Consider the following 27,414-nt stretch of genomic DNA (forward strand, 5'->3'; position numbering starts at 1 on the left):
CCACTTACATGAAGAAATAGCACTGCTTCATATGAAAATAAGAAAAGGGGCCAGAAAATGGTCCTGAACAGATCGAAACACTAAAAACAGGAGTCCGGGGAAACAAAACTGCAGCTGACCATGTCTAGACAAGAAACTTCACGAAAACATGAAGAAAATAATGTATATATAAATACCTCACTATGTTCTGTAGATTCAGGTGAAAATCCTCTGCTTGATTTAAAAACAATCTGGGCAGGCAAATAAGAAATAGAGGTAGAGAGAACAGTTATAGAAAGATACCTGTGTGTGCGTGCGTACACACATGTGCGTGCATACACACACACACACACACACACACACACACACCACTCATTGGAGCAGCCCACAATCTGCTGTAAATAAGGGATTTAATATTCATTCCACAAGCTAATGGTGCTTCTCGCCATCCAAGATAGATGCACTTAGATAATAGTGGAGGACAGTGCCAGAGCGACCGAAGGGAATGGGCTATTGTGTTTGACTAGTTTCCATGTATAAATTAGTGCAGAGAAGAAAAAGAAATTCAACAGAAAAACACATGTACTTTATTATAATTCCGAGTGTTACTCTTGCAACTCCCACAATAGCAGGCGAAAGAGCTTAAAACCACTTAAAAGAAACAAAAAGCAAATGCAAATTTGATTAAATGCCTTTCTGACAAGAAGTGATTTGACTTCAAGTTTGGAGGGACCCATATGTCAATGGCCGGTCATGGTTTTTGCCACATTCCTTTTGAGCTACACAGTTGGGACAAAGGAGGGAGAGTGAAAGAGGGGAGCAGGGTAGGAAGAGTGAGGAAGCCGGGTGATGTGGCTTCGTCTGACCCAAATTTCAGGGTGAAATCTCCTGATCAGTATACTGTCCTATTGTGTGCCCAGAGTACAAAAGAAGTCTATGAAGTATGAGCTTTGCAGGAAAATATGATACAAAAGACACGGGGACCTCATTCTTTCAGGAAGCATGCTCTAAGAGGAAAGGATTTTGACAAAACTGAGGGTGAACAATATTCGATATTCACACATCCCCAAGAACGAAGCCATGATACAGATGGTGCAGCTGTCAGTGACAATGAACATAGTTTTGAGGTAGAAACTGGATTCACCACTAAACAAAAAGGATGTCTTCCATTTAAGTTAAGTTAAAGTTAAAGTCAAAAGTCAAATAAATTGATTATCAGAGTAGATAGACTCTTCTAATGTTTAAAATGGTTAGGGGAAAAACAAGCCACCTAGTTCAATTTTTCCAGCCAGATCGAAGGTCGAGCTTGACAATGTCACACTTCTAGGTCTAAGTCAATGGCTGATGAGGCTGTAGGTCACTTTCTCTTAGGCCCATCATTTAATTGTGGTTACAGAGCTGAAGGGGGCAGTGCATGAGCCAAAGTAGAAAGTGTCCATGACATTGCACATCGCTTTAATGGTCAAGATGAGGCTAAAACCCTAAATGTCTCCAACGAAGACTGGGGACTGACTTAACATCATTGCTTCCATCACTGCTAAACATTTTACAACCACAGTACAAAGCAACCAAGTTATCTTCTCTCCATTATTTGACCTTTGCTTTCAAACATAAGCTTGTTCCTCTATCTGCAAAATAGGTTAAAAAAAATGTCTATTTGCAAGATGATTGTGCAGATTCCTTGTAATGCTTTCCAAACAACTGGCCTGGTGTTTGGCACATTTAGACATAAAATCCATGGAAGGTACTACCTATGCTGTTATTACTCTGCACAGGGATATCTCTTGGTGCTCACCAGTCTGTTCTTGTGATTCTCAGAATCCCAATTCATTTAAATACAGACTTAAACCAAACCTGGGTTTGACTTCATTTTATCCTCACAATACAATTATTGTGATTTAAACAAAGTATGTTTTGTGTTTTAAATCTGATATAAACAGTTCCTTTTTTTTTTCCCCATGTAAGTCTAATTTTATGCTCAAATACAGATACTAGCATTCAAGATGTCAAGGAGGGATCTAATGCAGTTACCAATGGGTAGCAAAACAGTCTATTTCTGAATGGGACAGTTTTTCCAAAATATGATGAGATCATATTTCCATATGAAGATATGAGAAAAGCAACGTGTACTGGTAATTGGCTTTATGATGTAATTAAATGGGGGAACAAACACACACTTTTAAAAAAAATCACAAAGAAGGAAAGATGAGGCAAACTAATGGTGTGTATATAAGTAACACATCCCATATGGAAAATATGAGACACCTTTCATAAGTTGCTTGCTCCCTGGTCATAAGGCACACCTAAACATTCTGCTTTTCATATTCCTCACAACAGCTAAAACTTCGTCCGTTCCTGCTTAAAATTCAGCATGCCTTTAAATGTCTTTGAAAATCTGAAAATATGCTTCTATATTTATAGCATTTGCAGCACAGCATTATGATTTCTTGGCCACAATGATGCAAATAAGAAGTGAGAATGTATAAAATATTTAAACACTGTCTGATTACTCTAGCTGATGAATCTTTGTGGAGCTTTTCAATTTGTACCAAATGGCTTGCTTTCCTTCTTCAAAATCATAGCACAGATCAAATTTGTCAGAGTCTAATCAGAACATAACATTCCTTTAGCATCAACGAATCGATGCAACCTATGTATTCGTTACGTTTTTACCTTGCTCCCTTCTTGCCTTATTACCTTCCGAGGAAGTGCTGGCATGCCACAAATGTGACAAGGAGAGCTACAATCACGTTTGTTTGGAATCGATGTGTGCAAATGTTGGAATCGAACCTTCAGATGAGGTTTATGAAGCTGCCTGCCCAGAACGCTCTGGTTTAAAAAAAATGTGCATTGCTATTAATATTTTGAGTGTAGATTTTTTTTGGACAGTCCATGTTCATTTTCTGCCCATAAAACCAAGTATGAGTCACAACGGAACATTTACTTTGAGTCAAAAATGCAGTGTGTGCTGATTCTAGTACAGAGCATCTTATCACTGTGACTATGGAAAGCAGCCACGCACGCACACACACACACACATACACACACACACAAAGTCAGCATTTTCTTCTTCTTTAAGAGCTGATCTGAGATCAAAGACCATAATCCTCAATTCATAAATACTAGCATTAACTTGTATCCATAGAGGAGTTACAGTAATTACGAGCTATAATCTGGGTTGGCTGCAAACAGTCTCTCCTTCCCTCTTTTACCTGGTTCCCTAGCACGTGTGCAGAGAAGGAGAAGGAGTCATAAAAGGCAGTGGGGAGAAAAGCCCCTTGCAGCCCATCCTTCAAAAATTCCAGAAACACCACAGTGACTGAGTTTGATTTCAGGACGTCTGTTACCCAAATTCCAAGCATGCACACCACGTTATTTACACAGTCCCCAGCTCACCGAACTCTATGCAGTAGATCCCAAAACTGGAGTCTGGAGATTATTATACACCTCTCGCTATCTCCCAAAGTCAAGCACACTTTATTTGGCTTGGAAAGCTGGGGTTCAAGTTCTGAAAGAAGTTTTTCCTTCTCCTTTTTTTTTTTTTTTAAATCGTGTAAATTATTTCACCTGGTGTTTGAAGATCAAGACACACACACACACACACACACACGCACACACACATATACACACTACCCCCCAACAGCACCCAGACTAAGTGGCAATAGCCACGTATTGAAATGAAAAGGCATTTACCAGGAGCAGGAAAGCCAGGAAGAGGAGCGGTGTGCCAGGAGTTGCCCGACGACGGCAGCGTTCCATGCTTGGATCCTTGCCGGAATCCGAATCGGACACTGAATAAGCTGCTAAGTGCTCCTCTGCCTGCTGTCACATCCAGTCCTGGTGCTAACACTCCAGCCCTGCCTATCAGCTTCCATCAGCCCCGCTCACATTTCCTGATTGAGGGTGGGTGGGTGGGTGGGGGGTAAGCTGAATGGAATCTCTCTGGGAGCAGGCAGCCAGCCAATCAGGCTCCTGCTAATCAGACATGCTGAATAACAAAGCCGGGGGGGGGGGGGGGAACAGAGAGAAAGTGTAACAGTGCGAGCAAAAAAAAAAAAAAAAAAAAAAAGGATGGGGGGGGGGTGGTACGGGACGAAAAAGAAAGGCAAGCGGAGCGTGCGGCCAGTAGCAAGAGAGAAATGCAAAAGATGCCGAATTGCAAAAGATGAAGCAAAGCCCTCTCCTTGAAACTAACCTGGTTGGTTCTTTGTTGAGATACCTTTCTGTTTGCCATTTGCTTGTGCGGATGCCTGTTGCTTTGTAAAGTACAGTAGCTCCCTGTGACTCTGTATTGTTCCATTCAGGAGAGAAACTTAATCCCTGTCAATATATAACATATGCTATAAAGGGAAAGAACCAGAGACAAAAACTGACTTAATGGGCCGTTGAAACGTGTTCTGTACAGCCGCTTTCTTCCTTTTCCATGAAGTTCCTCTATTTTCTCTCCTGACTCGGAAAAGGGAGGCTATATAAGTTTTTGGAGGTTCCTTACTAAACCTAAATAGTGACGTAAGTTACCTTTGGGTATTAATGACTTGATCTATGGTGTGGGGGGGTGGGGAGCAAGTTGCTTCTTTGTAAAGTGACTATTTAAAATATCCAAGGTTTACAGTAAAGGCACAATTAGAAACTTAGATCCCCTGGTTTAAAAAAAAAAAAAAAAAAGCCCTTTAACAAAGACTGGGATGAGTGGGGCTGAAATTTGGGGCTGAGGAACCGCCTGGTTTTGACACACTGCCAACTCTCAACTATCTGCTTTGGCAGGGGTGGGAAAGAAAGGATGAATTAAATCCTCAGTTAATCCCCAAACCTTTTAACCAACCGTTTCACCCTCCTCCTTATCCGAGTCCTTTATCAGAGCAGCTACGGCAGAAACGGCTGAAGGGAACCCACCTCCTCTTCCCTTCTACTGTTGCAAGAGGCTTGGACAGGAGAGGCTCCCGAGGAAGTGCTAATGAGCAGTGAAATGAGGACAAGGCCAGGAACAGCAAAGAGAAGGTCAGGAAGTGTCTAAGTCTGGGTAATCCACCAGCAATCAAGATTTGACTCTACCAGAGGAGGATTTGATGACAGTTTTAGGGAAGTGTCAAGTGTCAAACAAGGGACGTCTTTCCCCTTATCTGCTAAAAAAAAAAAAAAAAATCATTGAGTGTTTGAGAGAATGAAATAACAAACTTGACCTTCCGTTTCTATGGGTGTGTTGCCAGGATGTTTTTCCTTTGTAGATTTCCCGATAGCCCAGAAACACACATGGTGGAGGCCGAAGACGTTCCTCTCATTAATAAAAAATACTGACAAGAGTCGGGAAATACACAACTATGGAAAACCTGATCAAGCCATAATGGGCATGTGAGTACAGGCAGGTCTGCCCATATACATACCTGCAGCATTGCTTCTCAGAAGGGGGAAGAATAGCAGCTTGTTCAATGTCAGGTTACTTACTTCACACGGTCTATCAAAGACAGAAGAGATTTAAAATTCCCATTTTCAACCCGCTAGGAAAGTCAGGGGATACAGGGGTCCACCTTGCCCCTCATCTAGAAAAATGGACAGTAAAAATCCACAATACAGAGATCTTATTTTGAAGTATGTTGTTCCCTTTCAGAGAGAATAGTTTTATAAATCTGTGAAAAATCAGCTAATGCTCATGAGCTGAAGAGAACTCACAAGTAGATGTAAAACTGTTTTGCTGGTGTTATCTGAAATCATTCTATTAAAGAAATGGAGTGATGGAAATCATCTTTCATTCATAAAGCTGTGTTGTCTATCTTTCCTTTACACCTTAGAATTTTCTATTCTAGGGTTTTTTCCCTCTATCAGAGTCATTAGCTGAAGAGTTCCAACTAGTTCTATAAAATGGGATATTTTATTGAACACCACTTTCTCCCTTTTCACAAGCAACCATCACTCAAAAGCACATCCAAAGGGATGAACAGGTGAGGGGAGAAGGAATAGTAGTGGCAAGAGTAATGATATGATATCATTTGCAGAATAATAGGGAAAAAATTGGCCTTCTCAAAGAGTAACTGCTAGCTACTAGTAATGCTCGTCTAGACTCCTTGCTACTTTGGAAATAAACAATACCTAAATATGCCGAGTTTGAGATTTCTGCCTTAGAGTTTTGATGGATATGTTGATGTCTAGCATGGTGGTCACCTTTATGTCCTTACAGTCTCTGGATATTGTGATAATTTTGAGTCAAGCCCTCAACCATCTATTGAGTGCCCAGAAGACACCCACCACAATGTCTCTTGCTTCTGGTCCCAGTACTCCTAGCATTTCCTTTCCTGTTGGAGATGCCCAGGGAGACTAGGAAAAGCAATTGCATGATCAAACATTACACAGTGCAGGGGCGCTGGGGTGGCTCTGTGGGTTAAGCCTCTGCTTTTGGCTCAGTTCATGATCTCAGGGTCCTGGGACTGAGCCCCACATCATGCTCTCTGCTCAGCAAGGAGCCTGCTACCCACTCTCTCTCTGCCTGCTTGCTGTGATCCCTCTCTTTCTCTGTCAAATAAATAAATGGAGTTTTTAGAAAAAAATACACAGTGCAGGGATAACTCTAAGCTCACTGTAATTTTAGAAAAAAGAGAACAAAACCAAGTTGGGGGAGGGTGATTGGGGTAAATTTTGGGGATGAGCTATTTTTGATAATTACTGAAGTTTATGTTGTCTCTTTAATAGCTGCAAAAGGTTTTACACCCACAATCTCACTTGACCTTTATGATGACTCTGTGAAGGCATTTAAGTACTCACCCAATTTTATAAACGTGGAAACTGAGGCTCAGACGACTTAAATGACTTGTCGTGGGCCCCACTGGCTAGAACTGGCCATTGAATAGGGCCTTCTGACCCTGAATCACTCTTCTCTCATATACACGTACTTCCCTATGTGTATGCACGCAAGTGCATTATATCTCTGTGTGTGTATACACCTACACACCCACATGCACACTTCCAGAAGCTGGCAGTGGTATCACATATATCGGAGGGCGATGCTTATAGTGAAGGAGGAGCAGAAGGCAGGCTACCCAGGTTTAACCCTGGGTATATGTTCCCTGACAATGGAATATATCTTATTTTAATCTCCAATTTCTCTGTCTCCCACCTTTGTCATCTCTAAAACTTTTTCCATTGCCAAGGAAAAATAACATAAAACCGAGGTGATCTAGATCCTTACTAACAGCAGCCCCGGGAAAGGCCCCTTATGGCATGGGAGCAGGGCGTTGGCCGAGAGCCTTTTCCCTGGGCAAGTATCTACATAAAAGCTGTCTGCTAATGTGGCCCCAGCTGCCATAATACTGGTTACTGGCTCCCTGTGCAATATATTAGGTGAAATGAAAGCAGAAGCAAGCGAGAGAGTGTCAGGGCTGTCTGAAGCATCATTCCAAATGGTATAGATTTAACAATACTTAATTTAAAAAACACCAGCTTGGACAGGAGCAAGCTGTTAACATTCAGTGTGCTTTATGGCAGGAAAGAGTGAGCTAAACTCTCAGAATTTCTCTCTCTGGGGAGAATGCATTACAGCATTCACGCCAGAGCCACCTGTCTCCTCCTGGCTTGGCCCTCCAGTTGCAGCAGTTGGAGTGGAGAGGGCAGAGAATCTTCTGGAAAGAACTCGGGGGTGGGGGGCCTTGACGAACTGAGTAGGACCTCATCTCCCCTCTTGTAGGAGGTGGTAATGGCAGCACCTGAGCCTTACTATCCTCAAAGGCATGTATGGAAGTTGTTTAATTTCGTGGGATAATTCTGCAAATTAAGTGGAGGAAACCATGGTGTGGGGATGAATAAGGTGAAGCTACAGGAAGCCCACTGCTACTCTCAGGGGCAGAGCAGGAATCTGAGCCCGAGTCTGGACCTCTTCAATTCAGCTAATTTTCAAAGAGACTGGAACCTTCGTTGTAGCTCCCAAATCATCTCGCATGAACTCATGTGACATGAGCAGAAATTATGCAAGTTACCGAGTGATTATTATCCTCAATTTATAGTGAGCAAAACTGGTGCTCTTATATGGTAAGTGGACTCATCAATATTACTTACTAGCAGGTGGAAATTTGGAGCTGTATCTAAGGTCTTCCGCCTCGACAACTGCCCGGGAGACGTTGACCGATGAAAATTGCTGCCTTTACTGAGTGTCTCCCATGTGCCAGTCACTGTTCTAAGTACTTAATTATTTTGTATAATCCTCACCACCACCTGATGGGGAGGTATGTCGATTATCCTCAAGTAGATATGATTTATGGTCACTTAGCACTCAACATTTGTCCCAGCTACTGCCCTCCTGAAATGCAGAAGCCATAAACCTAGAAACTACATTTCCCAGACTCCCTTGCAGCTAGGGTACAGAGGTATTTTAGATTTGGTTGCCTAGGAGTGCTCCCATAAGATTTAAAGGAAGAAATGGGGAAGAGACCACATTTTGCTTTCTCTGCTCGTTGAAATGGCCTAGAGTAATGCCGTTGATCTGCAATCACCCCAACTAGTCACCAGCTTTGAGGGTGAACAGAGGCAAGTTTCCATGCAGTTTAGCAGCTGGCTCATAGAAAGTGGGCCACCATGTTGCAGACCTTGCATTTCTCGTCATCTGGTGATTTACTGTTTATTGAAGAGGCAGAGCTCCTGTGGTGATCTGTTACTGCAGAGTAGCACGGGAGTTTTCAGGAAGCTCCAACTAGAGTCTTTTTTGTTAGCAATTCCAACTTCTTGTGAGTTAGTTAATTCCTTTATAATATAGCACTTTCTGCATCAGTTAGCAAGAGGAAATTTAATTCTCTGAAACAGAATCCTTGACCGATATATCTATCCCTTTTACCAGGTGAGAAAACTGAGGCATGAAGAATTGGAGAATTCAATAATTTTCCAAGATCACATGTCCATGAAGGGGAAGAGCCAGGATCTCAGGGGCCATCTGTGTTCTTAATCACTAAGCCACACTACCTCTTAGCAAAGCAGCAGGCTGCAGGAGTTCAGAGAAAGGAGAGATTATTGCTAGTTTGAGGACACAGTAAGGAGGACCAAAACAGAAGAAACAGAAATTGAAAACCATCTTGAGATATACAGAGACTTTTAAGAGATGCTAAGAAAGGAGGAAAAACTTTGCAGGTGAGGACAGAGTAAGCAGAGAGAAAGCAGGGACATGTAGGACCAAGGCTTCTACTCACCCTGACCCACTATTTTAGGTTGCTTAAAAGGGAAAAATGTAAGTTTTTAAATTCTTTGTCTCACAGTCACAAGTCACAACCTTAGTGATCTCTCCGTATAAAGTATCTACGCTTGCATGTTACATAAGGAAGGGACTCAGCAGATTTTAAAATTCGATTTGATTCATCTTGAGTTGCTGAAAGCCCTAAGAGCCTCAGGTTGCATTTCTTTTTATTGTCTACAATGCTTAATTCGGGTCTTCTTACACTGTAGATACCCAGTTAGAATCTGTGACCCTGGCCAACAGTGGAGAGGGATTCTGGAGGCTACTTAGTACAGTGGAAAGAACCCAGAACTTGGAGCCAGAGAGTTCAAATTCTAGTCATTTCCCTTATAGCCAGGAGGTCTTTCAGAAAATAAATTGATAAAAGTCACCAACCTGGCTTTTTGTCTCTTTTTGTTTTAAGCCATTCTATGACGAGTATAAGGGTTAGCATCACAGAGTAGTTGTGGGCTGTGGAGAAAGGTATTTCCAGAGTATAGCTCAGTACAAGGTAAGAGATTAATTAACATTACCATTCTAATTGGTGGGCATATGAGTATCCACAGTACGTGTCTTTCAACCTTTCTGTGTGTTTGAAAATTCTGAATAAATTCTGGTTAAAAAATCATCATAATTTAGGTTTGAATTCCAGGACTCTCTTCCCCTGCCCCGAGAAAGCAAACAAATGTACCAAATGCATAACGGCACTGAACCACATGGGGAGGCTAGAATTATTCATCCCTTCCAAACTGGTGATTCTTCTTCTGCCTTTTTCTTCATTGCTGGAGCTGCCTCATGGATCACAGAGGTCTGTTACTGAATTAGATTCCACAAACACTTATTGGGCACCTACGGTGTAATGCTTGACAAATATTGTGGAAGCAGGTAAACTATCTCTTGTAGCCTTTTTGACACGGAGAGATACCAGTTTAAGTGCTGAGGTTTGAATTATGGTTGTAATAGTCATATGTTTAACCCAAGTGTAATATATAAATCTAAGGCCCTTGATTCTTAGTTCAGTTACTATTTCCATGACATCATCCTTCTCAGATAAAATAATTATCCCAGAGCCAGACAATAAGGTGAAGGAGTGTTAACAGATTTATAGGCGATACTGAGAGAGTAGAAGGAAAAACCAAAAGCCAAATTCCTCAGCTTGGCATTCAAGGACCTCCCTGATCTGCTTCTAGTCCCAGGATAATAGAAAATCATGCTCCAGCCCAATTGAAATACCTGATATTACCCCAGTGCTCCAAGTATTTCCACTCCTGCGTATTTGTTCATTCTGTCCCTTCTGCCTGAAGGTCCTCCTTGTCATCTCTATCTTGCTCAAATCCTTGTTAACCTTTAAAGTGTAGCTCAGACAGCTCTTCTACAAAGCCTCATATGAAGTTGGCATTAGATGAATACTTGTCAAATTAACATGTGAGTCGGTGCACATATGCCATGTTTACAGATATGGTGTCAAGAAAAGAAGAAAAGAGGAAACAAAAGCAAGCAGGGAAATTGCAAAAGAAATCCTGGTCTCCAAAAACTGAATGTAGATCAAAGCTAAAATTAAATTTGAATTTCAGAATAGCAGTTAAGCCATGGAAAATCAGAGTTCTCTTCCTCTAAAATAAAATAGATCGTTGTGAAGACTTCAGTTTTATTTCTGTTGTATGCTGGTTATATTTGCTAATACCAGCTAGATGAATGGCCTCTCTGTTGAGTGAGAAAGATTATCTCATATCACAATTATAAATATAATCAAAGAAATATAATAATTATCAAATAAAGGAATGCTGGAAAAGAACTTATAATTAAAAATAATTTATAGCATAGTTTATTTTATTTTATTTTTTTAAAGTTTTTTTATGTATTTATTTGACAGAGAGAAATCACAAGTAGATGGAGAGGCAGAGAGAGAGAGGGAAGCAGGCTCCCTGCTGAGCAGAGAGCCAGATGTGGGACTCGATCCCAGCACCCTGAGATCATGACCTGAGCCAAAGGCAGCAGCTCAACCCACTGAGCCACCCAGGCGCCCCTTAGCATAGTTTATTATTATTTTTTTTAATAATTTTTTATTTTTTATAAACATATATTTTTATCCCCAGCGGTACAGGTCTGTGAATCACCAGGTTTACACACTTCACAGCACTCACCAAAGCACATACCCTCCCCAATGTCCATAAAAACAGCATGGAGGTTCCTTAAAATGTTAAAAATAGAACTGCCCTATGACCCAGCAATTGCACTATTGGGTATTTACCCTAAGGATACAAACGTAGTGATCCAAAGGGGCACGTGCACCCGAATGTTTATAGCAGCAATGTCCACAATAGCCAAACTATGGAAAGAACCTAGATGTCCATCAACAGATGAATGGATGAAGAAGATGTGGTATATATACACAATGGAATACTATGCAGCCATCAAAAGAAATGAAATCTTGCCATTTGCGACAACATGGATGGAACTAGAGCGTATCATGCTTAGCGAAATAAGTCAAGCAGAGAAAGACAGCTATCATATGATCTCCCTGATATGAGGAAGTGGTGATGCAACATGGGGGCTTAAGTGGGTAGGAGAAGAATAAATGAAGCATAGTTTATTTTTTAAGTTTCTGAAAAGGACATGGAGTTTGTGGGTAAAGTTAGATGTTTTATCTTTCCTACTTCAAAATGGGTGGACTTTTTAAAAAATTAAAAATTTAAAAAATAAAAAAATTAAAAATAAAAAAGGGTGGGCTTTTTTAAAAATTAAAAAAATTAAATTAAAAGTTCATAAAAATTAATATATTAGTTTCATATTATTATTCATATTCATATTATATAATATTTCATATACATCAATAGTAACATATTAGTGTGTTATTATGAATAATAATAGTAACATATTATTAGTTTCAGAGGTAGAGTCTAGTGATTCATCAGTTGCATATAACACCCAGTGCTCATCACATCATGTGCGCACCTTAATGCCCGTCACCCAGTTACCCCATCCCCCACTTACCTCTGCTTCAGCAACCCTCAGTTTACAGCCTGTAGTTAAAAGTCTCTAATGGTTTGTCTCCTTCTCTGATTCTGTCTTATTTTATTTTTGCCTTCCTTCCCCTACGTTCATCTGTTTTGTTTCTTAAATTCCACATATGAGTGAAATGATATATTTGTCTTCTCTGATTTACTTACTTCACCAAGCATAATACCCATAATACCCTCTGGTACCATCCAGGTCATTGCAAAAGGCAAGAATTCATTTTTTGAAGGCTGAGTGGTATTCCATTACGTGTGTGTGTGTGTGTGTATTCCCATAGTTTGGCTATTATGGACATTGCTGCTATAAACATTGGGGTGCAAGTGCCTCTTTGAATCACTATGTTTGTATCCTGTGGTGGCCTTTCTTTTGAAAATACTGCATGGAGGAATTTGGATCTTGGTAAATATGGCAAAAAGAGAAAACATTATATTAGGTAACAACATAGAGAATTGAATACAAGCCCACAACAACAAAAAGTTACCCATCTGCAGGTGCCCTCTGGGGGAAATATGGGGTGTGATTGGAAGAAATAAGTAAAAAAATCCAGAGACTTATCTTTTTTACACATGCATTTCCTAGAAGTCAAAATCCCACATTGGTTTCCCAGCACAGAAACTAGTAGTTACTGACCTTGTAGAATTCCAGCGATAAAGGGGAGAACCCCCATTCCTTCGATATGATTGTAGGTGGGAGCTAATCCTGAAAGCCTTTGGGAGCCACTGGAGGAGACATGAATCCTAGCCTTGAGGTTTCTTTCATTCAAGGTTAGAAAGATAAATTTGCTGCATGTCGCTTGATCATACCTCTAGGAGGACTGTAGGTGGAGACGTGACGGGGGTGTGCAAAACGAAGAGGTATTAAGGTCCGAGGCTCACGATGGTGAGGATTTGGGGAAGGTCTGTTTTAGAGAGGCACCTCCTTGTCTGAATGGCCATACAGGCCTAGTTTTGGTTTGTGTGTTTGCTTACATATTTTCCCTTGGCCAGTACCCCCACCCCAACTTACCCTGTATGTCCCCTTGCTTTCCTATCACTCAAACTCTGATAAAAATGCACTTGTCAGATTCAGATAGCCTTGTAAGAAGAATGTTCAATGTAATTATATGCATCTACTTTTTTTCTCAATAGATTCGTTTTTAAGGTCATGCCTACATGTTACGGGACAAAAATTTTACATAGTGTACTAGTGGCAGAAATATTAGCTGTCTCTGGATATCCATTACTGTTTTGCTGCCTTGCTAACACACATACATGTCCAACCAGAAGAGACATATTTTCTGGCTTCTCTTGCAGCCAGGTAATGTGACCATGTGACATGATTCTTACTAAGGAGAAGTAAGTGGAGGTAGAGGATGTAATTCCAAGTTATGTCCTTAAGAAGAGGAGCATACTCTGCTTTACCCTTTCCTCCTCTGTCTGATGGGAATGATGATTAGAAGACTGGAAGAGCCATCTTGGACTGGAGGTGATACTATCATCTGGAGGTGATACTATTCTGGCGGGATTATGCAAAACTATGAAATAACTAGGTCAAACTATATATATAGTCTTCTGTCAGCTTCGAATCTGCGAACAAACATCATTTCTCTGGCTTTGACTAATGGCCGGTAACAGAAATGTATATATGTAGCACTCCTGAGATCTAAAATTATCTAGGACAATTTTGCTTACATAGTTTAATTATATAAGAATCCCCTGGCAAATCCTTAGAATATAATGGTCAAATACAAAAAGTGTGTCTTTGACAGGTGCATATGTTTCATTTTTTAGATAATGAGGGCTATATAACTCCCTGAGTTTCTCTCTTTGCTTTGACTACTAGGAATTTCAGAATAAAAATTTGTGCTCAGTGGGTAGATTTTCCCTCAGCCTATGGTTTTAGAAAGAGTTTGTCCACTTCCTTGATCTTTACATTCTTTTATTCTATGTAAGTGGTTTGGTATTTTTTGCATTGCAATTTTACCCTAAATAACCTTTTGATTTGTTTGGAAGAAGGCAGGGTATAAGGGTATAAAACAAAATATTGTGATTGTAAAAAGGAAGCCATCTGTGGAACACTTTGAAGGAGATGATAAAATAAGAGTGAGACTTCATGCTGATGAAAACAATCTTTTTCTTTATCCTTATGGTGATTAAACCCATTTTTGTTGCCTTCATGATTTATCAGACTTTTCAAAGCTACCCTACTCTTTCTAAGGTTAACATCTTGTTACCTTTAGTTATTCAGAGAAACTTCAAAATTATTTAAGAAAATTTATTCACTCTGGATTATTATTTCTTATATGTTACTTCCACTGGTATAATGCCATTCGAATGGAAAAATTTGTTCCCTCATATTCAAATTTAATACCTTAGTAGAATTAATAAAATACCACTATCGGTTCCATTAATCTAATGTCTGGTTTAGCTGAAATGATTTTCTCCTGAAGCTACTATTACAGATGAGGTATATGAGGGAGGGATTGGCAATGTCCTGAGTCACCTAACATATGGGACAATGTACTATTTCCATCTGGTTCTAGTTGTCTAAGTTGCTCAAAGCCTCACATTAGTGAAGCTTGGGGTCATGAGAGCACTTTGGCCATATACTGTACAAAAATATTACTGGTCTTAAGAAGCCTGGGAAGAAGAGTTAATATGTCAACTGCAAATCACTACCACAATCAAAAGCAAACTACTCAAACAACTGCAAATCACCACCACAATCAAAAGCAAACTACTTAAACATTAGATGGTCAGCCTTAAAGACAGTTTTTGAGTCGTGTCTGTTCATTCCCAACTTGTGGCACGGCTACCTGACAGGAGGAATCTATTAAATGTTTGTTGAATGTACGAATTATAAAAGCACAAGCCTGATTCCTCAAAAAAATAAACAGAATTATCATAGGACCCAACAATGCCACTTCTGAATATATACCCCAAATAAATGAAAACAGAGACTCAAACAGATATCTGTATACCCATGTTCACAGCAGCGTTATTCACCATAGCCAAGGGGTGCAAGCAACACAGGTTTCTGTTGACAGATGCATAGATAAACACATAGGGTATAAACATACAATGGAATATGATTCAGCTTAAAAAAAAAGAGAGAAGGGGCACCTGGGTGGCTCAGTGGGTCGAACCTCCGCCTTCGGCTCTGGTTGTGATCTCAGGGTCCTGGGATCGAGCCCCGCCTTGGGCTCTTTGCTTGGCGGGGAGCCTGCTTCCTCCTCTCTCTCTGCCTGCCTCTCTGCCTACTTGTGATCTCTCTCTCTGTCAAATAAGTAAATAAAATATTTAAAAACCAAAAAAAAAAAAAAAAAAGGAAATTCTGGCTCAGGCTACAACATGGAGGAAACTTGAAGATACGTGTGATTCCATCTGTATGGGTCACCTAGAGAAGTTAAATTCGTGGAGACAAAATAGAATAGTCATTACCAGCAGCTGGGTGGGGGCATATAGGGAATTCATGTTTAATGCATGTAGGGATTTGGGTGGGAAAGATGAAAAAGTCTGAAGATGGGTGATAGACACGAATGTACAATAATCTGAATGTCCTTAATGACATAGAACTGTACTCTTACAAATATTTAAAATAGTAAATTTTCTGTGACATATATTTACTATTAAAAAACATGGATGGAACTAGAGCGTATCATGCTTAGCGAAATAAGTCAAGCAGAGAAAGACCACTATCATATGATCTCCCTGATATGAGGAAGTGGTGATGCAACATGGAGGCTTAAATGGGTAGAAGAATAAATGAAACAAGATGGGATTGGGAGGGAGACAAACCATAAGTGACTCTTAATCTCACAAAACAAACTGAGGGTTGCCGGGGGGAGGGGGTTGGGGAGAAGGGGGTGGGATTATGGACATTGGGGAGGGTATGTGATTTGGTGAGTGCTGTGAAGTGTGTAAACCTGGTGATTCACAGACCTGGGGATAAAAATATATGTTTATAAAAAATAAAAAATTTAAAAAAAAAAATCTGGACATCTAAAAATAAAATAAAATCTGGACATTTATGTATTATGTTTCTTAATGGTAAGATTTATTTTGCTTCTTTTTTACATCACTTTCTTGTATCCACAATATTCCCTTTGGAGAGGAGGTGTGGGAAAATAGTCAGGACTTGTTTTAAAAGTTACACTGTTTAAAAATTAGATCAGACACATGTATATAATTTTTCATGCCAAAGGACGAGGTTCTGATCTCTTTAAGTGCCCCATGCTATTGCTTGCATGTCACTATAAGGGTTTTATGAAGAGTCCGCAAAACTAATCTGTGGCACCATTTGCTTCAGGATTCTGTAATTATTTCCCCTTCTTTTGGAGGGGAGATTTCTATTGAATTGTGAGTTTGGTCATTGTAGACAAGGATGTCATCCACTGTGTATGTTATAAGAGAATACATGCACTGTGTGGACTTCAGAAGAATTATCCCAGAGACTTCTCGTGGGTGACCCAACAGAGTATTTTCACGGGTCTGTTCAAGGAAGAGCTTACTTTTACAAAGAACAAGAGCCATGAAAAGAAGCTGGGGGTAGCGATAGTACCCTGGTGTAAAACCTGCATGTACACCTAGTAAAATTTGGAAATTGAATTCACTCTGCTTCAGATTTCATTTCCCCCCCTATTAAATCAGAGTACGACACAGGCATCACAAAATCTGCCATAAATAATTCTTCACAACCGTCTGCTTCAGTTTGAGTGCCCTGGACTCTCTCCAGCCATAAAACCTGGATCTACTTTTACCACTAAAGAGGATAGTCCTTCCCCACCCCCAGTTGGTTGGGGCTGAAGATGCCGAGATTGAAAACAAGCTCAGTGTTCAAGGAGTTACTCTGCAAGCTACACCTTATACAGCAAACAAACAGGGGTTTCACTGTGGAGCTAGGCAAGTCCTTGAAAATCTTGACAAGATTTATAAATAAGATGTGCTGTTTATTTATTATTTTAAAAAACTTTCCATTGTGTTCTTCTTGGTAATGTAACATGATATATATTTTTGCCAAGAATAGGGTGTGGTTGCTCTGAGGCTTAGCCGGATCATGAAATGTCATGCTTAACACTTGAGTCAGAACATCAAAACAATGCAATTCTGGAAAAAGAGTGCCAACAGTTTTCCCACTTCTGCTAGATTCAACTCTATTTGATTTGTGAGCATTAGTAGGTTTTCTTGTGACTGTGAGTAGTCATGACTCTGAAAATATTGTTGGCAGCTCTTGAATTTTATACGTGCTTGCTTCATTCTGAGGCAGCCTGACCTCCTCTGGCATTCCTTCTATCCCTCTCTTTCCTTCTCATTTCTCTGTCAACTGTTGTTGGTTAATAATAATGTACTTGCAGGGATTAAAATCAAAGGAAGAATCTTACTTAGGGATTGTACTTCAAAACCACGCGAGCAATGCCCAGCAATGCGAGCTAATGAGCTCACAACTTTTTAAATGACCCGATGAATCCAACCTCGTAAACACTTGTCTCCTTAGTGCTACTGAAGATAAGGAAATCGATTTTTGTAGAGTTTGACACAGTTTGATACTTGTCCAAAGAGTCCGGTTAACTAAACCAGATTGGAGGTTTCTCTGCTCAGGATGGGCCCCTTTGGTATGTTAAGTTCCCTGAGTGCTGAGACTTGATCTTGTAGCTCCAGTGTCCAGAACAGTGCTTGGTACATCTAAGGTATTATAAATATTTATTAATGAATAAAATAACTAGGGAGATAGGGTTCTGAGTACAACAGAGGACTTGAAATCAAAAGATCTAAGTCCATACCAAGAAACTAGTATCCAGAATGATAGATAAATTATGTCCAATAAAGTACCAATGAAGTCTGACCAATGAAATACACATTGTTTACGATGTACTATTTCCTGGATAGCGTAATTTGTAGTACAGGAACCAAGCATTTTATTTTACTCTAAGATGTCCACAGTGAATATAAGTTCTCAAATACTATCTGCTGAATGTCTAAATAATGGCAAAATCCATGCCCATGGGCCAACTGTTTCAGACAGATGGATGGAGTATGAACGCACAGCTTCTACACTTCAGTTATTATGGTGACTTCTGGAATACAGAGCTAAGACATCAATCCTCGTTCTTCTTTAAATACTAGAAATAACACTTCCTGTGTTTCTATAATATTGAAAAACTTCAGTCCTGCGTTATTTCTGAAAACAGAAGAGTTCTGTTTGTTCAAAATATATCTGCTCATGGCAGCAAATAGTGTTTTTTAAAATATTGTCGATAAGGGAACGAGACCCAGGCTCTGAACTTCTCAGATTGTGCATGGGAATTTTTTTGTCATAAAATCAAAGGACTGGACTAGACTTGCTCGGATCTCTTTTAGCTTTAAAGTTTTATAACTCTGACTTTAAAAACAAATTACCCATGGGGAACTAGTGTCTTTGTAACACACTCAGAATTTTCATTGTCATTGGACAGATACCCCTCTCTGATTCAGCACATTCTGGCACCAGTCTTGTTTACAGTGTATTAGCCTTCATCAGGTCTTTTTCTTTTAAGGATGCTCTGAACATCCTGTGAAAGTTACAGAGAGGCTACTACGATCCATAACTGAGTTTGAAGATTGATATCCTTAAGAGAAAAGACACTAAAGGTCACAGAATGTCAGGACAAAACCAGGTAAAGTGCTCAGATCTCACATTTGTCATTCTGTGGAATGGCTAAAGCGTTATTGCTCAGCTGTGGGTAGTGATCCACCAGTAGGTCATGAAATCAACATAGTGTGTAATGATCAGCATTAAAACAAAAGGAAAAAAAAAAGAGAATAGCTCAGAGGAGAATAGAAAATATATAATGTAGTTCATAGAGTTAGGGTAAGTATTGTTTGATGAAACTTATTTCAGGAATGTGTGTGTGTTTCAGTGGTACGCAAACTGGGTCACCATGTACAATGTATTTCTTCCTGTGGGGCACATTTAAAAAGTTTGAAAACTATTGGTTAAAATGAAAACAGCCATTCAAAGACCTTTCAAATTCTGTGATTACTTCTATGAAATCCTATAGATCTCATAAGCACCCTAAGCAACGGTAGCGAAGTGATAGGGTATAAATCGAAATATTTCTTCCCTCAAGGAAAAGCAGCACCAAACTCACTCATGGATTCTGAACATCAGAAGCCAAGTTCACTGAAACTGACCTCTTCTGTCTCATGGATCTGACTGGAGACAGAGGCAGATCCCCGTTCTGTCCCTGGTGGAGGGTGGATGTCAGCTACGCCTCACAGTGATTATATGTGAGCTCAGACAGAATATAGGCCAGCCAAGGGATTCCTCAAAAAACCCTTTTATTGACACATATTCTGCTCATAGAAAAGTGTAAGTGGGAATTCTCTTTCCATCCTGAGGGGAACAGAAAGGCACTGGAGGTTTCCTCAGCTCTTCCCTCTCCTTTGGCATGCTATATTTCAGTCTACGATTTCTCAGAACGCATTGTGGCTTCTGGAGAACGGGGAGGATATTCTAGAAGGAAAACACCTCATGCAGAAATGCTTCTTTTCATGATGGTGTAAATCTGTAAAACTTTCCTGTAACTCGATTTTACTTTAATTGATGAGTCAGTATTTCCATCTCCTTTTATCTATCAAAACATTTTTTTGGTGTTTTTAAAAGTAAAACCTCAAAGTTAGCTCAATAACTAGACAGTCCACAGCACTTTCACATACTAAGCAATTATGTACGTAAAGCACATGGAAAAATAGCAGTTTTTCATATGGACATGGAGTTTGATGATTGTAACGTGTGATAAATGAAGGTGAGACAGTTTCTTTTAAGACACACACACAAAATACATACGTTTAGTGAGGGTCTGGCATATGTCAGGGACTCTTGTACAGGAGTGAGTGAGACAGCTAGGGAAGATCCCTGATTTTGTGGTCCTTATTCTAGTCAGGGGAAAAGGTAGGAAAAAAAAAATTAAACAGGCAAATGAACAGGGTAATTTCAGATAGTGGTAGGTTCTATGACAAAGAGAAAACAGGAACAACCTCATGGTGGAGTTGGGGTACAAATTGAAATTGGAGAGGTCAATGAGCTTTGAACCAGTGTCTCAGTGAATAAGGAGGTAGCTCAGGTTTCCAGGGAGATTAAGGCAAGTAGGTGTGAGTACTAGAAAATAGCCCGAATTTGAAAAGAAAATGAAATAGAGATGTTAACTGAAGAAAAAAATCAGGTAGTGAAAGTTTTTCAGAGATTATTTGAAATTGATCCAAAATGGATCCAGTAGGTACTAAGCAAAGCCATTTGCCTTGTTCCAGCTGTAAATAATGCCCCTGGAATTCCAGAAATGGCCTGCCTGAAGAGTAGAGCTCACAACCTTGGTGGCCATGATACGAGATACTGTTTTCCAGAAGGAAAACAATCAAGCAATGAAGAGTACCGAGATGGAATTTGCAACAATTTGTTAGCTTAGAATTTCCAACATGACAGGAAAAGGGTGCATCCACCATGCTTAGGATAGTGGGTTACGAGAGGCTTGCTAAGCACCGAGGCCATCTCTATAGACCTTTGCTACAGTCAGAGGAATAGTTATAGGCTCATCCTTCTCAGAGGAGTATGGAAAACTTGAAGACTATTCAGAGGAAGTCAACAAAGATGATTAAGAATTGAATAATGGGGCCTCTGAGAAAAGGTATAGCCAAACTGGAATTACTTAGCAGGGATTATTTATCTTGGTGAGGGACTCATCCAAGGTGTGGTTTAATATGGCTTTACAAATACGCAAGGTATTGGTGACTAGCTGTTTTTTATGACTCCTATGAAGAGAACAAGTTGAAATGGGAGGGCTTTCAGTTAAAGATAAGAGTTTTTGGAGTATAAAGTATCCAAAACAGAGCAAGTTACCAAGCAAGAATTTGGGGTCTCTTTCTTTAAACTCTAAAACAGAAGCTGTTAAAAGATCTTTGAACCCCTTCCACATGGATGGGTTTGGTGGTCTTTGCAAGTTCAGTGCAGCATTTTGTGGGTATATGTACACTCATGTACTTTTTTTTTTCCTGGGAAGAGGATCAGCAGCTATTACTGTACGGGGTTCATGCTTGAAAATCACTGTTTTTGGAAAACTGATTATATTCTCATTTGTTTGGATCAGCCGAAGAACACTTTGGTCTGAAAAAGGAGAGTTGACTTATGTCCTTTCAAGTCTGCCTAGCATCTTACAAGCTGCTTACGAGACATGGATGGCTGCCCTGAGGATTAAACATTAAAAAAAAAAAAAATAGGAGACGAATATTAGGTTTTAAAAAATTATATTTAAGTGAAAAATGCACTTATGAGTATATATATATAGGGATACTTGCCATAAAATTGGAGAGTAAGCAATACTCCTTGGGAATAGTACCAGCTTAAAAAAACGTTTGCCACGTACGAACAAATGGGAGAAAGGTATTCCATGGAATATTTAAAACATATGGTTTTTGTTTGTATTTCTTCCAAATGTTTGAGAAACGTGAACAACTTGTACCTGTATACAGTCGTGACTATGAATGCACTATTCTGTTTTAACAAAAAATGTATTTATAAGCAAGCAGTAAAATACTGAAAGAAATTATAATGTTAATAAGTAGGAGGCTATCAGGTTCCATATTAAATTTCTCATACCTAAAGCTTACGCTGCAATGAACAGTAATTTTAACTTGATGGATTAAACAGTTTTCAATATAGTATAAATTTCAGAGATCTACAGGAAGTGATATAATAAAAATCCTAATCAATTGGGCATATAGATAGCGTGACAGGCAACCACTTCCTATGAATTGCACAATGGGGCAAAATGGCAGCATTAGTGACATAGGTTAAACAGAAAATTCTATTTTGTTCTTACCGCTATGTTTGAAGCATGAATAAAAGAAAGTTTAGGAGGCCTAAAAAGCTTGTATGTATCTTTAAATACACAACTGGGCAAATGTGTTTGATTTTACATTAAGTTTGACATCATTTTCCTTATTTGCTCATCAGTGATCCATTTTCATCAAATTTCCATTTTGCATGTGTGTCAAGTAATTATTTTATAAAACACAATGAAATCTTAAATTTTCATGAGCTCTGGTTCCATTATTTATAAAGGAAGGGAAAGAGTACAGGGTAGCCAAAATGCTGAGAACCAGAGATAATGAGAGATAAAATAGGATTAGAACATTTTTCTCTGGATTCCTTGTCTGGTAGCACAAACTGTAAGCCAGAGTTGTCACCGAGAGGGCTAGGTGTATATCCCTGGGACATATTTGGGACACTGACATCAAATCACTGGTCTCCCATTTTTACAGACTTGCTTGAAAAATTGCAGGCGATGAAACAGCAAGTCCAGATATAGTAAATTAATAGCACATGGAGCTGAAATTTGTAAGGTTTCTTTTCCGGGGTAGCTAGATAAACAAATATATTTACACAAGAGCTGTTTGAGTCATACAAGTTTTCAGCTGGCACTTATGTAAGTGGCAATAGCTTTTCTGAAAGTTGCTCAAATCACAGTTTTAGCAAAGTAACTCCTGTTTTCCACCCGTTCATATCAAGAATCTCATTTAGACAGGTAAAGCTGCACTTCATTTTCCAGGTGTAAAATCAAAGGGAAAGTACAGACATAAAATCATTTCTGAACTGATGATGAGCTAGGTTAAATATACATATTTGCAAAGCCTATAATGACAGCAGGTCCTATGAGTTTGATCTTCATATTAAGTATGCATGAAGTACCCAAAGCTTTTCCAGGGAATATGTAAACATGATTGTTTTAAGAGGAAGAATTTCCATATTCTCAATTTCCATTTATACTTTTTTCCTAAAACTGAACTGTAGGAAAATGCACACACAGTTATGGTGTTCTAATAGCCTCCTAACCAGTTCCCCATTTGAATGCACATTTCTTTGACTTTTCAAAAGTACCTGAAACTTACATTGGTGTGTGACCCCAGGGTATAAAACGAGGAGCACCAAACAAAAGAATGATTCAAAATATTGGTTTCAGTGAAAACTCCTTTAAGGAAAGTACCATAAACCCACACTTAGAGTTCATGTCTTTCCCTGTTTCGTGCGATTTTCTGCAAAGACAAGTACAACTTTAAAAACAGGAGATTCTGCTCTATGTAAAGCTATTCTGAATTCAGATGAATTTCATAGTGGACAGTGAGAATCATGACAATTTTCCCTTAACCATATTGTCTCTTCCATTCTCCAACTGTTGTCAAAAAATGAATCACTTCAGATGGCATCAAGTTGAGAGCAAAGCAAAGAGAGTTTGGTGAGGTAGATCATACAGACATTAACTTTATCTAGGTCACAGGAAATTCTCCATGGTATGTTTGTATGCGTGTAAGTATGTATGGGTATATGTATGAATGTATAATATATGTAATAATCTGTCTCTTAGAATTAAAAATATTATGTACCTAAGTATTAACACATCCATTTCCATTAAAAATGAAGTCAGACTCCTCCAACCGACTTTGCTGATGAAGTCATATGGCAAATTTCCATTAAGTAAGTTAATTCTGCAGCTACAAAATGGCTTATTTTTTTGGTTCTTCTTTTTAAAGATAATCTTTATAGAGATTTAATTTGTATACAGTAAAACCTACCCACTTTAGGTATACAATTCTGTTAGTTTTGACATATATAAGTTGTATAACCACCCTGACAATCAAGATATAAAATTCTTCCCATCATTTCATAATGTTCCCTTGTGTCCCTTTGAAGTTTGTCTTCTCCCCTTTTTAACACTGAATATACATCCATTGTATGGATGGACCATGATATGTTTATCCATTCACCGCTTGGTGGACATCTGGTTTATTTCCAGTTTTGGATGATTATAAATAGAGCTGCTACAAACATTCCTATATATATATATAATTTCCTGGATATATAGTTTCATTTCTTGTAAATATCTAGCAATGGGATTGATGGGTTTTATAAGTGTTTATTTTAATTTCATATAAACAACTGCCAAACAAGTTTCCAAAGTGCCTGTCCCATTTTTACATCCCCACAATAATTTAAGAGAGTTTCAGTTTCTCTGCATTCTTGTCAACACTTGCTATTGTCAGTTTTTAGAATGTTAGCTGTTCTACTGGGCATGAAGTAGTAAATCAGTGTGGTTTTACTAATGCTGTTAAATATCTCATCATGTGCAGATTTGGTATTTATTCTCTGGTAAAGTATCTGTTTAGATTTTTTGTCCAGTTTTTATTTTTTTCTTGTTACTGCATTCTGAGAAGTCCTCATACATTCTCATATACACAAGTCTTTTATCAGATATGTGTTTTGTAATTATAAGGTTTTGATAATAACATATTTAAGACACAGGATGTGATAATACTATTTTATCAAAATGCACTGTATTAGCAAAGCTATATTAAATTAGCTATCTTTTAATTTCCCCAATTCTTCCTGAATTTATTATGTTAAATAAAGTGGCTCTAAGAAAAATAATAATAAGTATAATTAGCAATCATTGGGTATGTCTCGGTAAAGACAAAAACTGAGAAGGTCAATGGCTCTAGTGTTACAAATTATTTTGCCAGTCAAGCCATTTATAATTCTTTGCTTTTAAATGATATAATTGAGTTGTTATCTGATAAAATATTAAATATAAGTTTTAATGGTTAATTATCATGAGATTTTTGGCATCTAGCTCAGAAGGAGTTCAAAGAATTAATGAGTCATGTTATTTACAAAATTTCTTCAACTCTCAAATTCATTCCTTTTGCGTAATCAATGTTTTCATTACTGATGTGAATAAATGTGAATATTAGAAATAGGATTTATGAGTAACCCTGTCTCATTCTAGCAATAGATGATGGTTATCCTCTGATAGATGAATTATTTAGAAAAAGAAAAAGCCCCATATCTCCTGTTTAGGGAAGTATGCAATGAAACATATCACTTATGAAAATATGTATAATTTGTATTGTTGTCAGGGTACTGCCAATAATGGAAAAAACATCATCACCCAGAAAAAAACTTTCTCAAAACTTACAGACTTGTGAACATAGAAAATTTAACAAAAACTAAATTTTATTTTGTGTACATATTTCTGTTTTTGGAGAAAATATGATTATTGGTGATCACACTACTTCTTTTTCATTTTATAGAAAGGGAAAAACTTTCAATCATGAAATCTAACGTACGATGAACAATTTTAAATATTAACTTAAAAATGTGTCCATGGTAGATAATTTTTCTAAATTCTTTCAGGTAGTTTCAAAGTAAAAATTTGGAAAGATAGGTCATGACCTTTATAATTCTTTCCCTTTTCTCCCTGGCAGTTGTGACATTTGGCCCTGGTCTCATTGTGCTAGTTTTCAAGCTTCTCAGTTTGCGATTACAATAGCAATAATTTTCCCTGGACGCTGAGTGGATGACTAGCTCATTCAGTGCCCTGTGTCCTTCCCACATTGGCTGGCCCCACAGCCTTAGCTGTCCATGCCAAACTTCTTTCTCCAAGGCTCGGTCTTGACATTCTTCCTGAGCAGCTCAACAAAAGCATCATAAAAGAACAAAACACCCGGAGTGATTCTTAACTGGGTATTCAGAAATTTATAAAAGGATTTATTATTGAGGCTTCGGGTTTTTGTTTATTAATTGATTTGGGTTCTCTTTTGTTTTCTGGTCAAACAAGTATTTTGTGTACATGGGAGGGAGGGAAGGAGAGAGGGAGGAGGAGGAGAGAGAGAGAGAGAGAGAGGAAGAGAGAGAAAGAAAACAAAACCTCTTGCTTTTGCTGGAGTCCCAAAAAGTGTTTTCCAAGCTTTTGATGGAGACCTATAAGCCGAACTGACATGCTCGCATCCCACAAGTGCACTACCGTGTGTACCTGACACCTGCCTTTTTTTTTTTTTTTTTTTTTTAATACATCATAGTTTGGGCTCTTCTGCATTGGAAGGACTGCTGTCATCAGGCCCCTGAGGGGCATACATGTAGAGAAAGGAAGCCAATTCATTTGGCAGAGAGGTGTGTCAAACTCTGAGAAGGAAGGTATTCTCTTTCAAGAGAGAATGGACAGAAAGACGTCCAGACAGCTCCATGAGGGCACAACCCCTCAGTGTCCTGCTAAGCCTCTAAACACACACTTCAAATTGTGGGACATTTTGTTTCACATCAGGTGGAACAAACAGCCCGATTTCCCTGTTAATGGTCCTCGGGACAATGCCCTTGCTTTGCTTTCTGTTCCATACTGAACGGAGGTCTGTGTGGCGTCTCCCTCCCCCCTCTCCTACCCATAGGTTTGGCACTCGTTTTCCCCATTATTTCAATGAGTAATGACATCAAGGGCACGAAGCCAATCCTACCGGCACTTTACACTTTCCCCTTTCTACAAAAGAAAGGAGAAGCAAACCAAACAGGCTATAGCATTTGGGTTTGGGGGATTGTGACTAATTTCTCAGCTCTCTTTGCTCTGTCATAAAATGCTGGCTGTCATTCGACATTTGGCTTTTTTTCACAGAGCCCTTGAGCAAACTTTATTTACAGTGCATGCTGACTTTTATTACTACATAATACAGAAAATATTTGCTTCATTATGAAGCCAACTGGATATTTATTTTGATTTCTGTTACTTGTGGTAAACAGAGTTCAAAACACTCTCTACTACCATTGTTCCAAACTGGGCAAAAAATATGTAAACAATCAGCATAGTGATTGTGTGGCCCAGACCCCGTGATCGCCTCACGTACCCTTCCAGCAAAAGGAAAGTTTTGTTGGAAAAAAAAAAAAACGTTCATGTAAATTTTAAATTTTAAAGCAACTTTCCACCCCTCAGGACTGTCTTTATAGTCCATCCTGGTGGTTGGCTTTTGTGGGAAGTCACCTTACAACGAAGTCTTTTCAAGGTAGTTTTAACTAAACCTTCTCTTTGGATAAAGTCCAAGTAGGCCTGATTCTAAGACAAACATTATTGCCCCAAACATCAAGAGTCCTATTTTTTAGATGACATAGGTTAGAACCTGAGTTACTGGAAATATATGTCTGTACCCAGATGCATTTTGTCTATATTTAGATATATGATACTGGCTTGGCTGATTCCATTCACTTCCAGAATCAACCTGCCTCGTCTACCTCAATGGGCTTTGAATGACTGTCCAGACTTGAAATGGACCCATTTGGCCTTCTGAGTGGTCTGGTTTCTTCATATTCACCTTATGATAAACATGTCAATACAGACTATCTGCATTTGCAAATTTGCACATTGACTTTTTGTGATTCAGTAGACTTTTGAATGATTTTTAAGTCCC

The 27,414-nt window shown here is 38.9% G+C and overlaps 1 protein-coding gene across 2 annotated transcripts in view; it reads right to left on the reverse strand.

Moving 5' to 3' along the window:
• Positions 1-27,414, reverse strand: part of ADAMTSL1 (ADAMTS like 1) — a 908,570-nt gene that overhangs the window by 381,279 nt on the left and 499,877 nt on the right. Inside the window, exon 1 of one of the 2 annotated variants that reach the window (XM_059141549.1) lies at positions 3,673-3,876. The exons of the other annotated variant lie outside the window; for it this stretch is intronic. Coding sequence (XP_058997532.1) covers positions 3,673-3,738 — 66 coding nt within the window. The 5' untranslated portion in view covers positions 3,739-3,876. Of the gene's footprint in view, positions 1-3,672; positions 3,877-27,414 lie in introns of those variants that run through there. 2 annotated transcript variants of the gene reach the window in all.

This window comes from Mustela lutreola, chromosome 12 (assembly GCF_030435805.1).
Source record: "Mustela lutreola isolate mMusLut2 chromosome 12, mMusLut2.pri, whole genome shotgun sequence".
NCBI classification, from domain to species: domain Eukaryota; kingdom Metazoa; phylum Chordata; class Mammalia; order Carnivora; family Mustelidae; genus Mustela; species Mustela lutreola.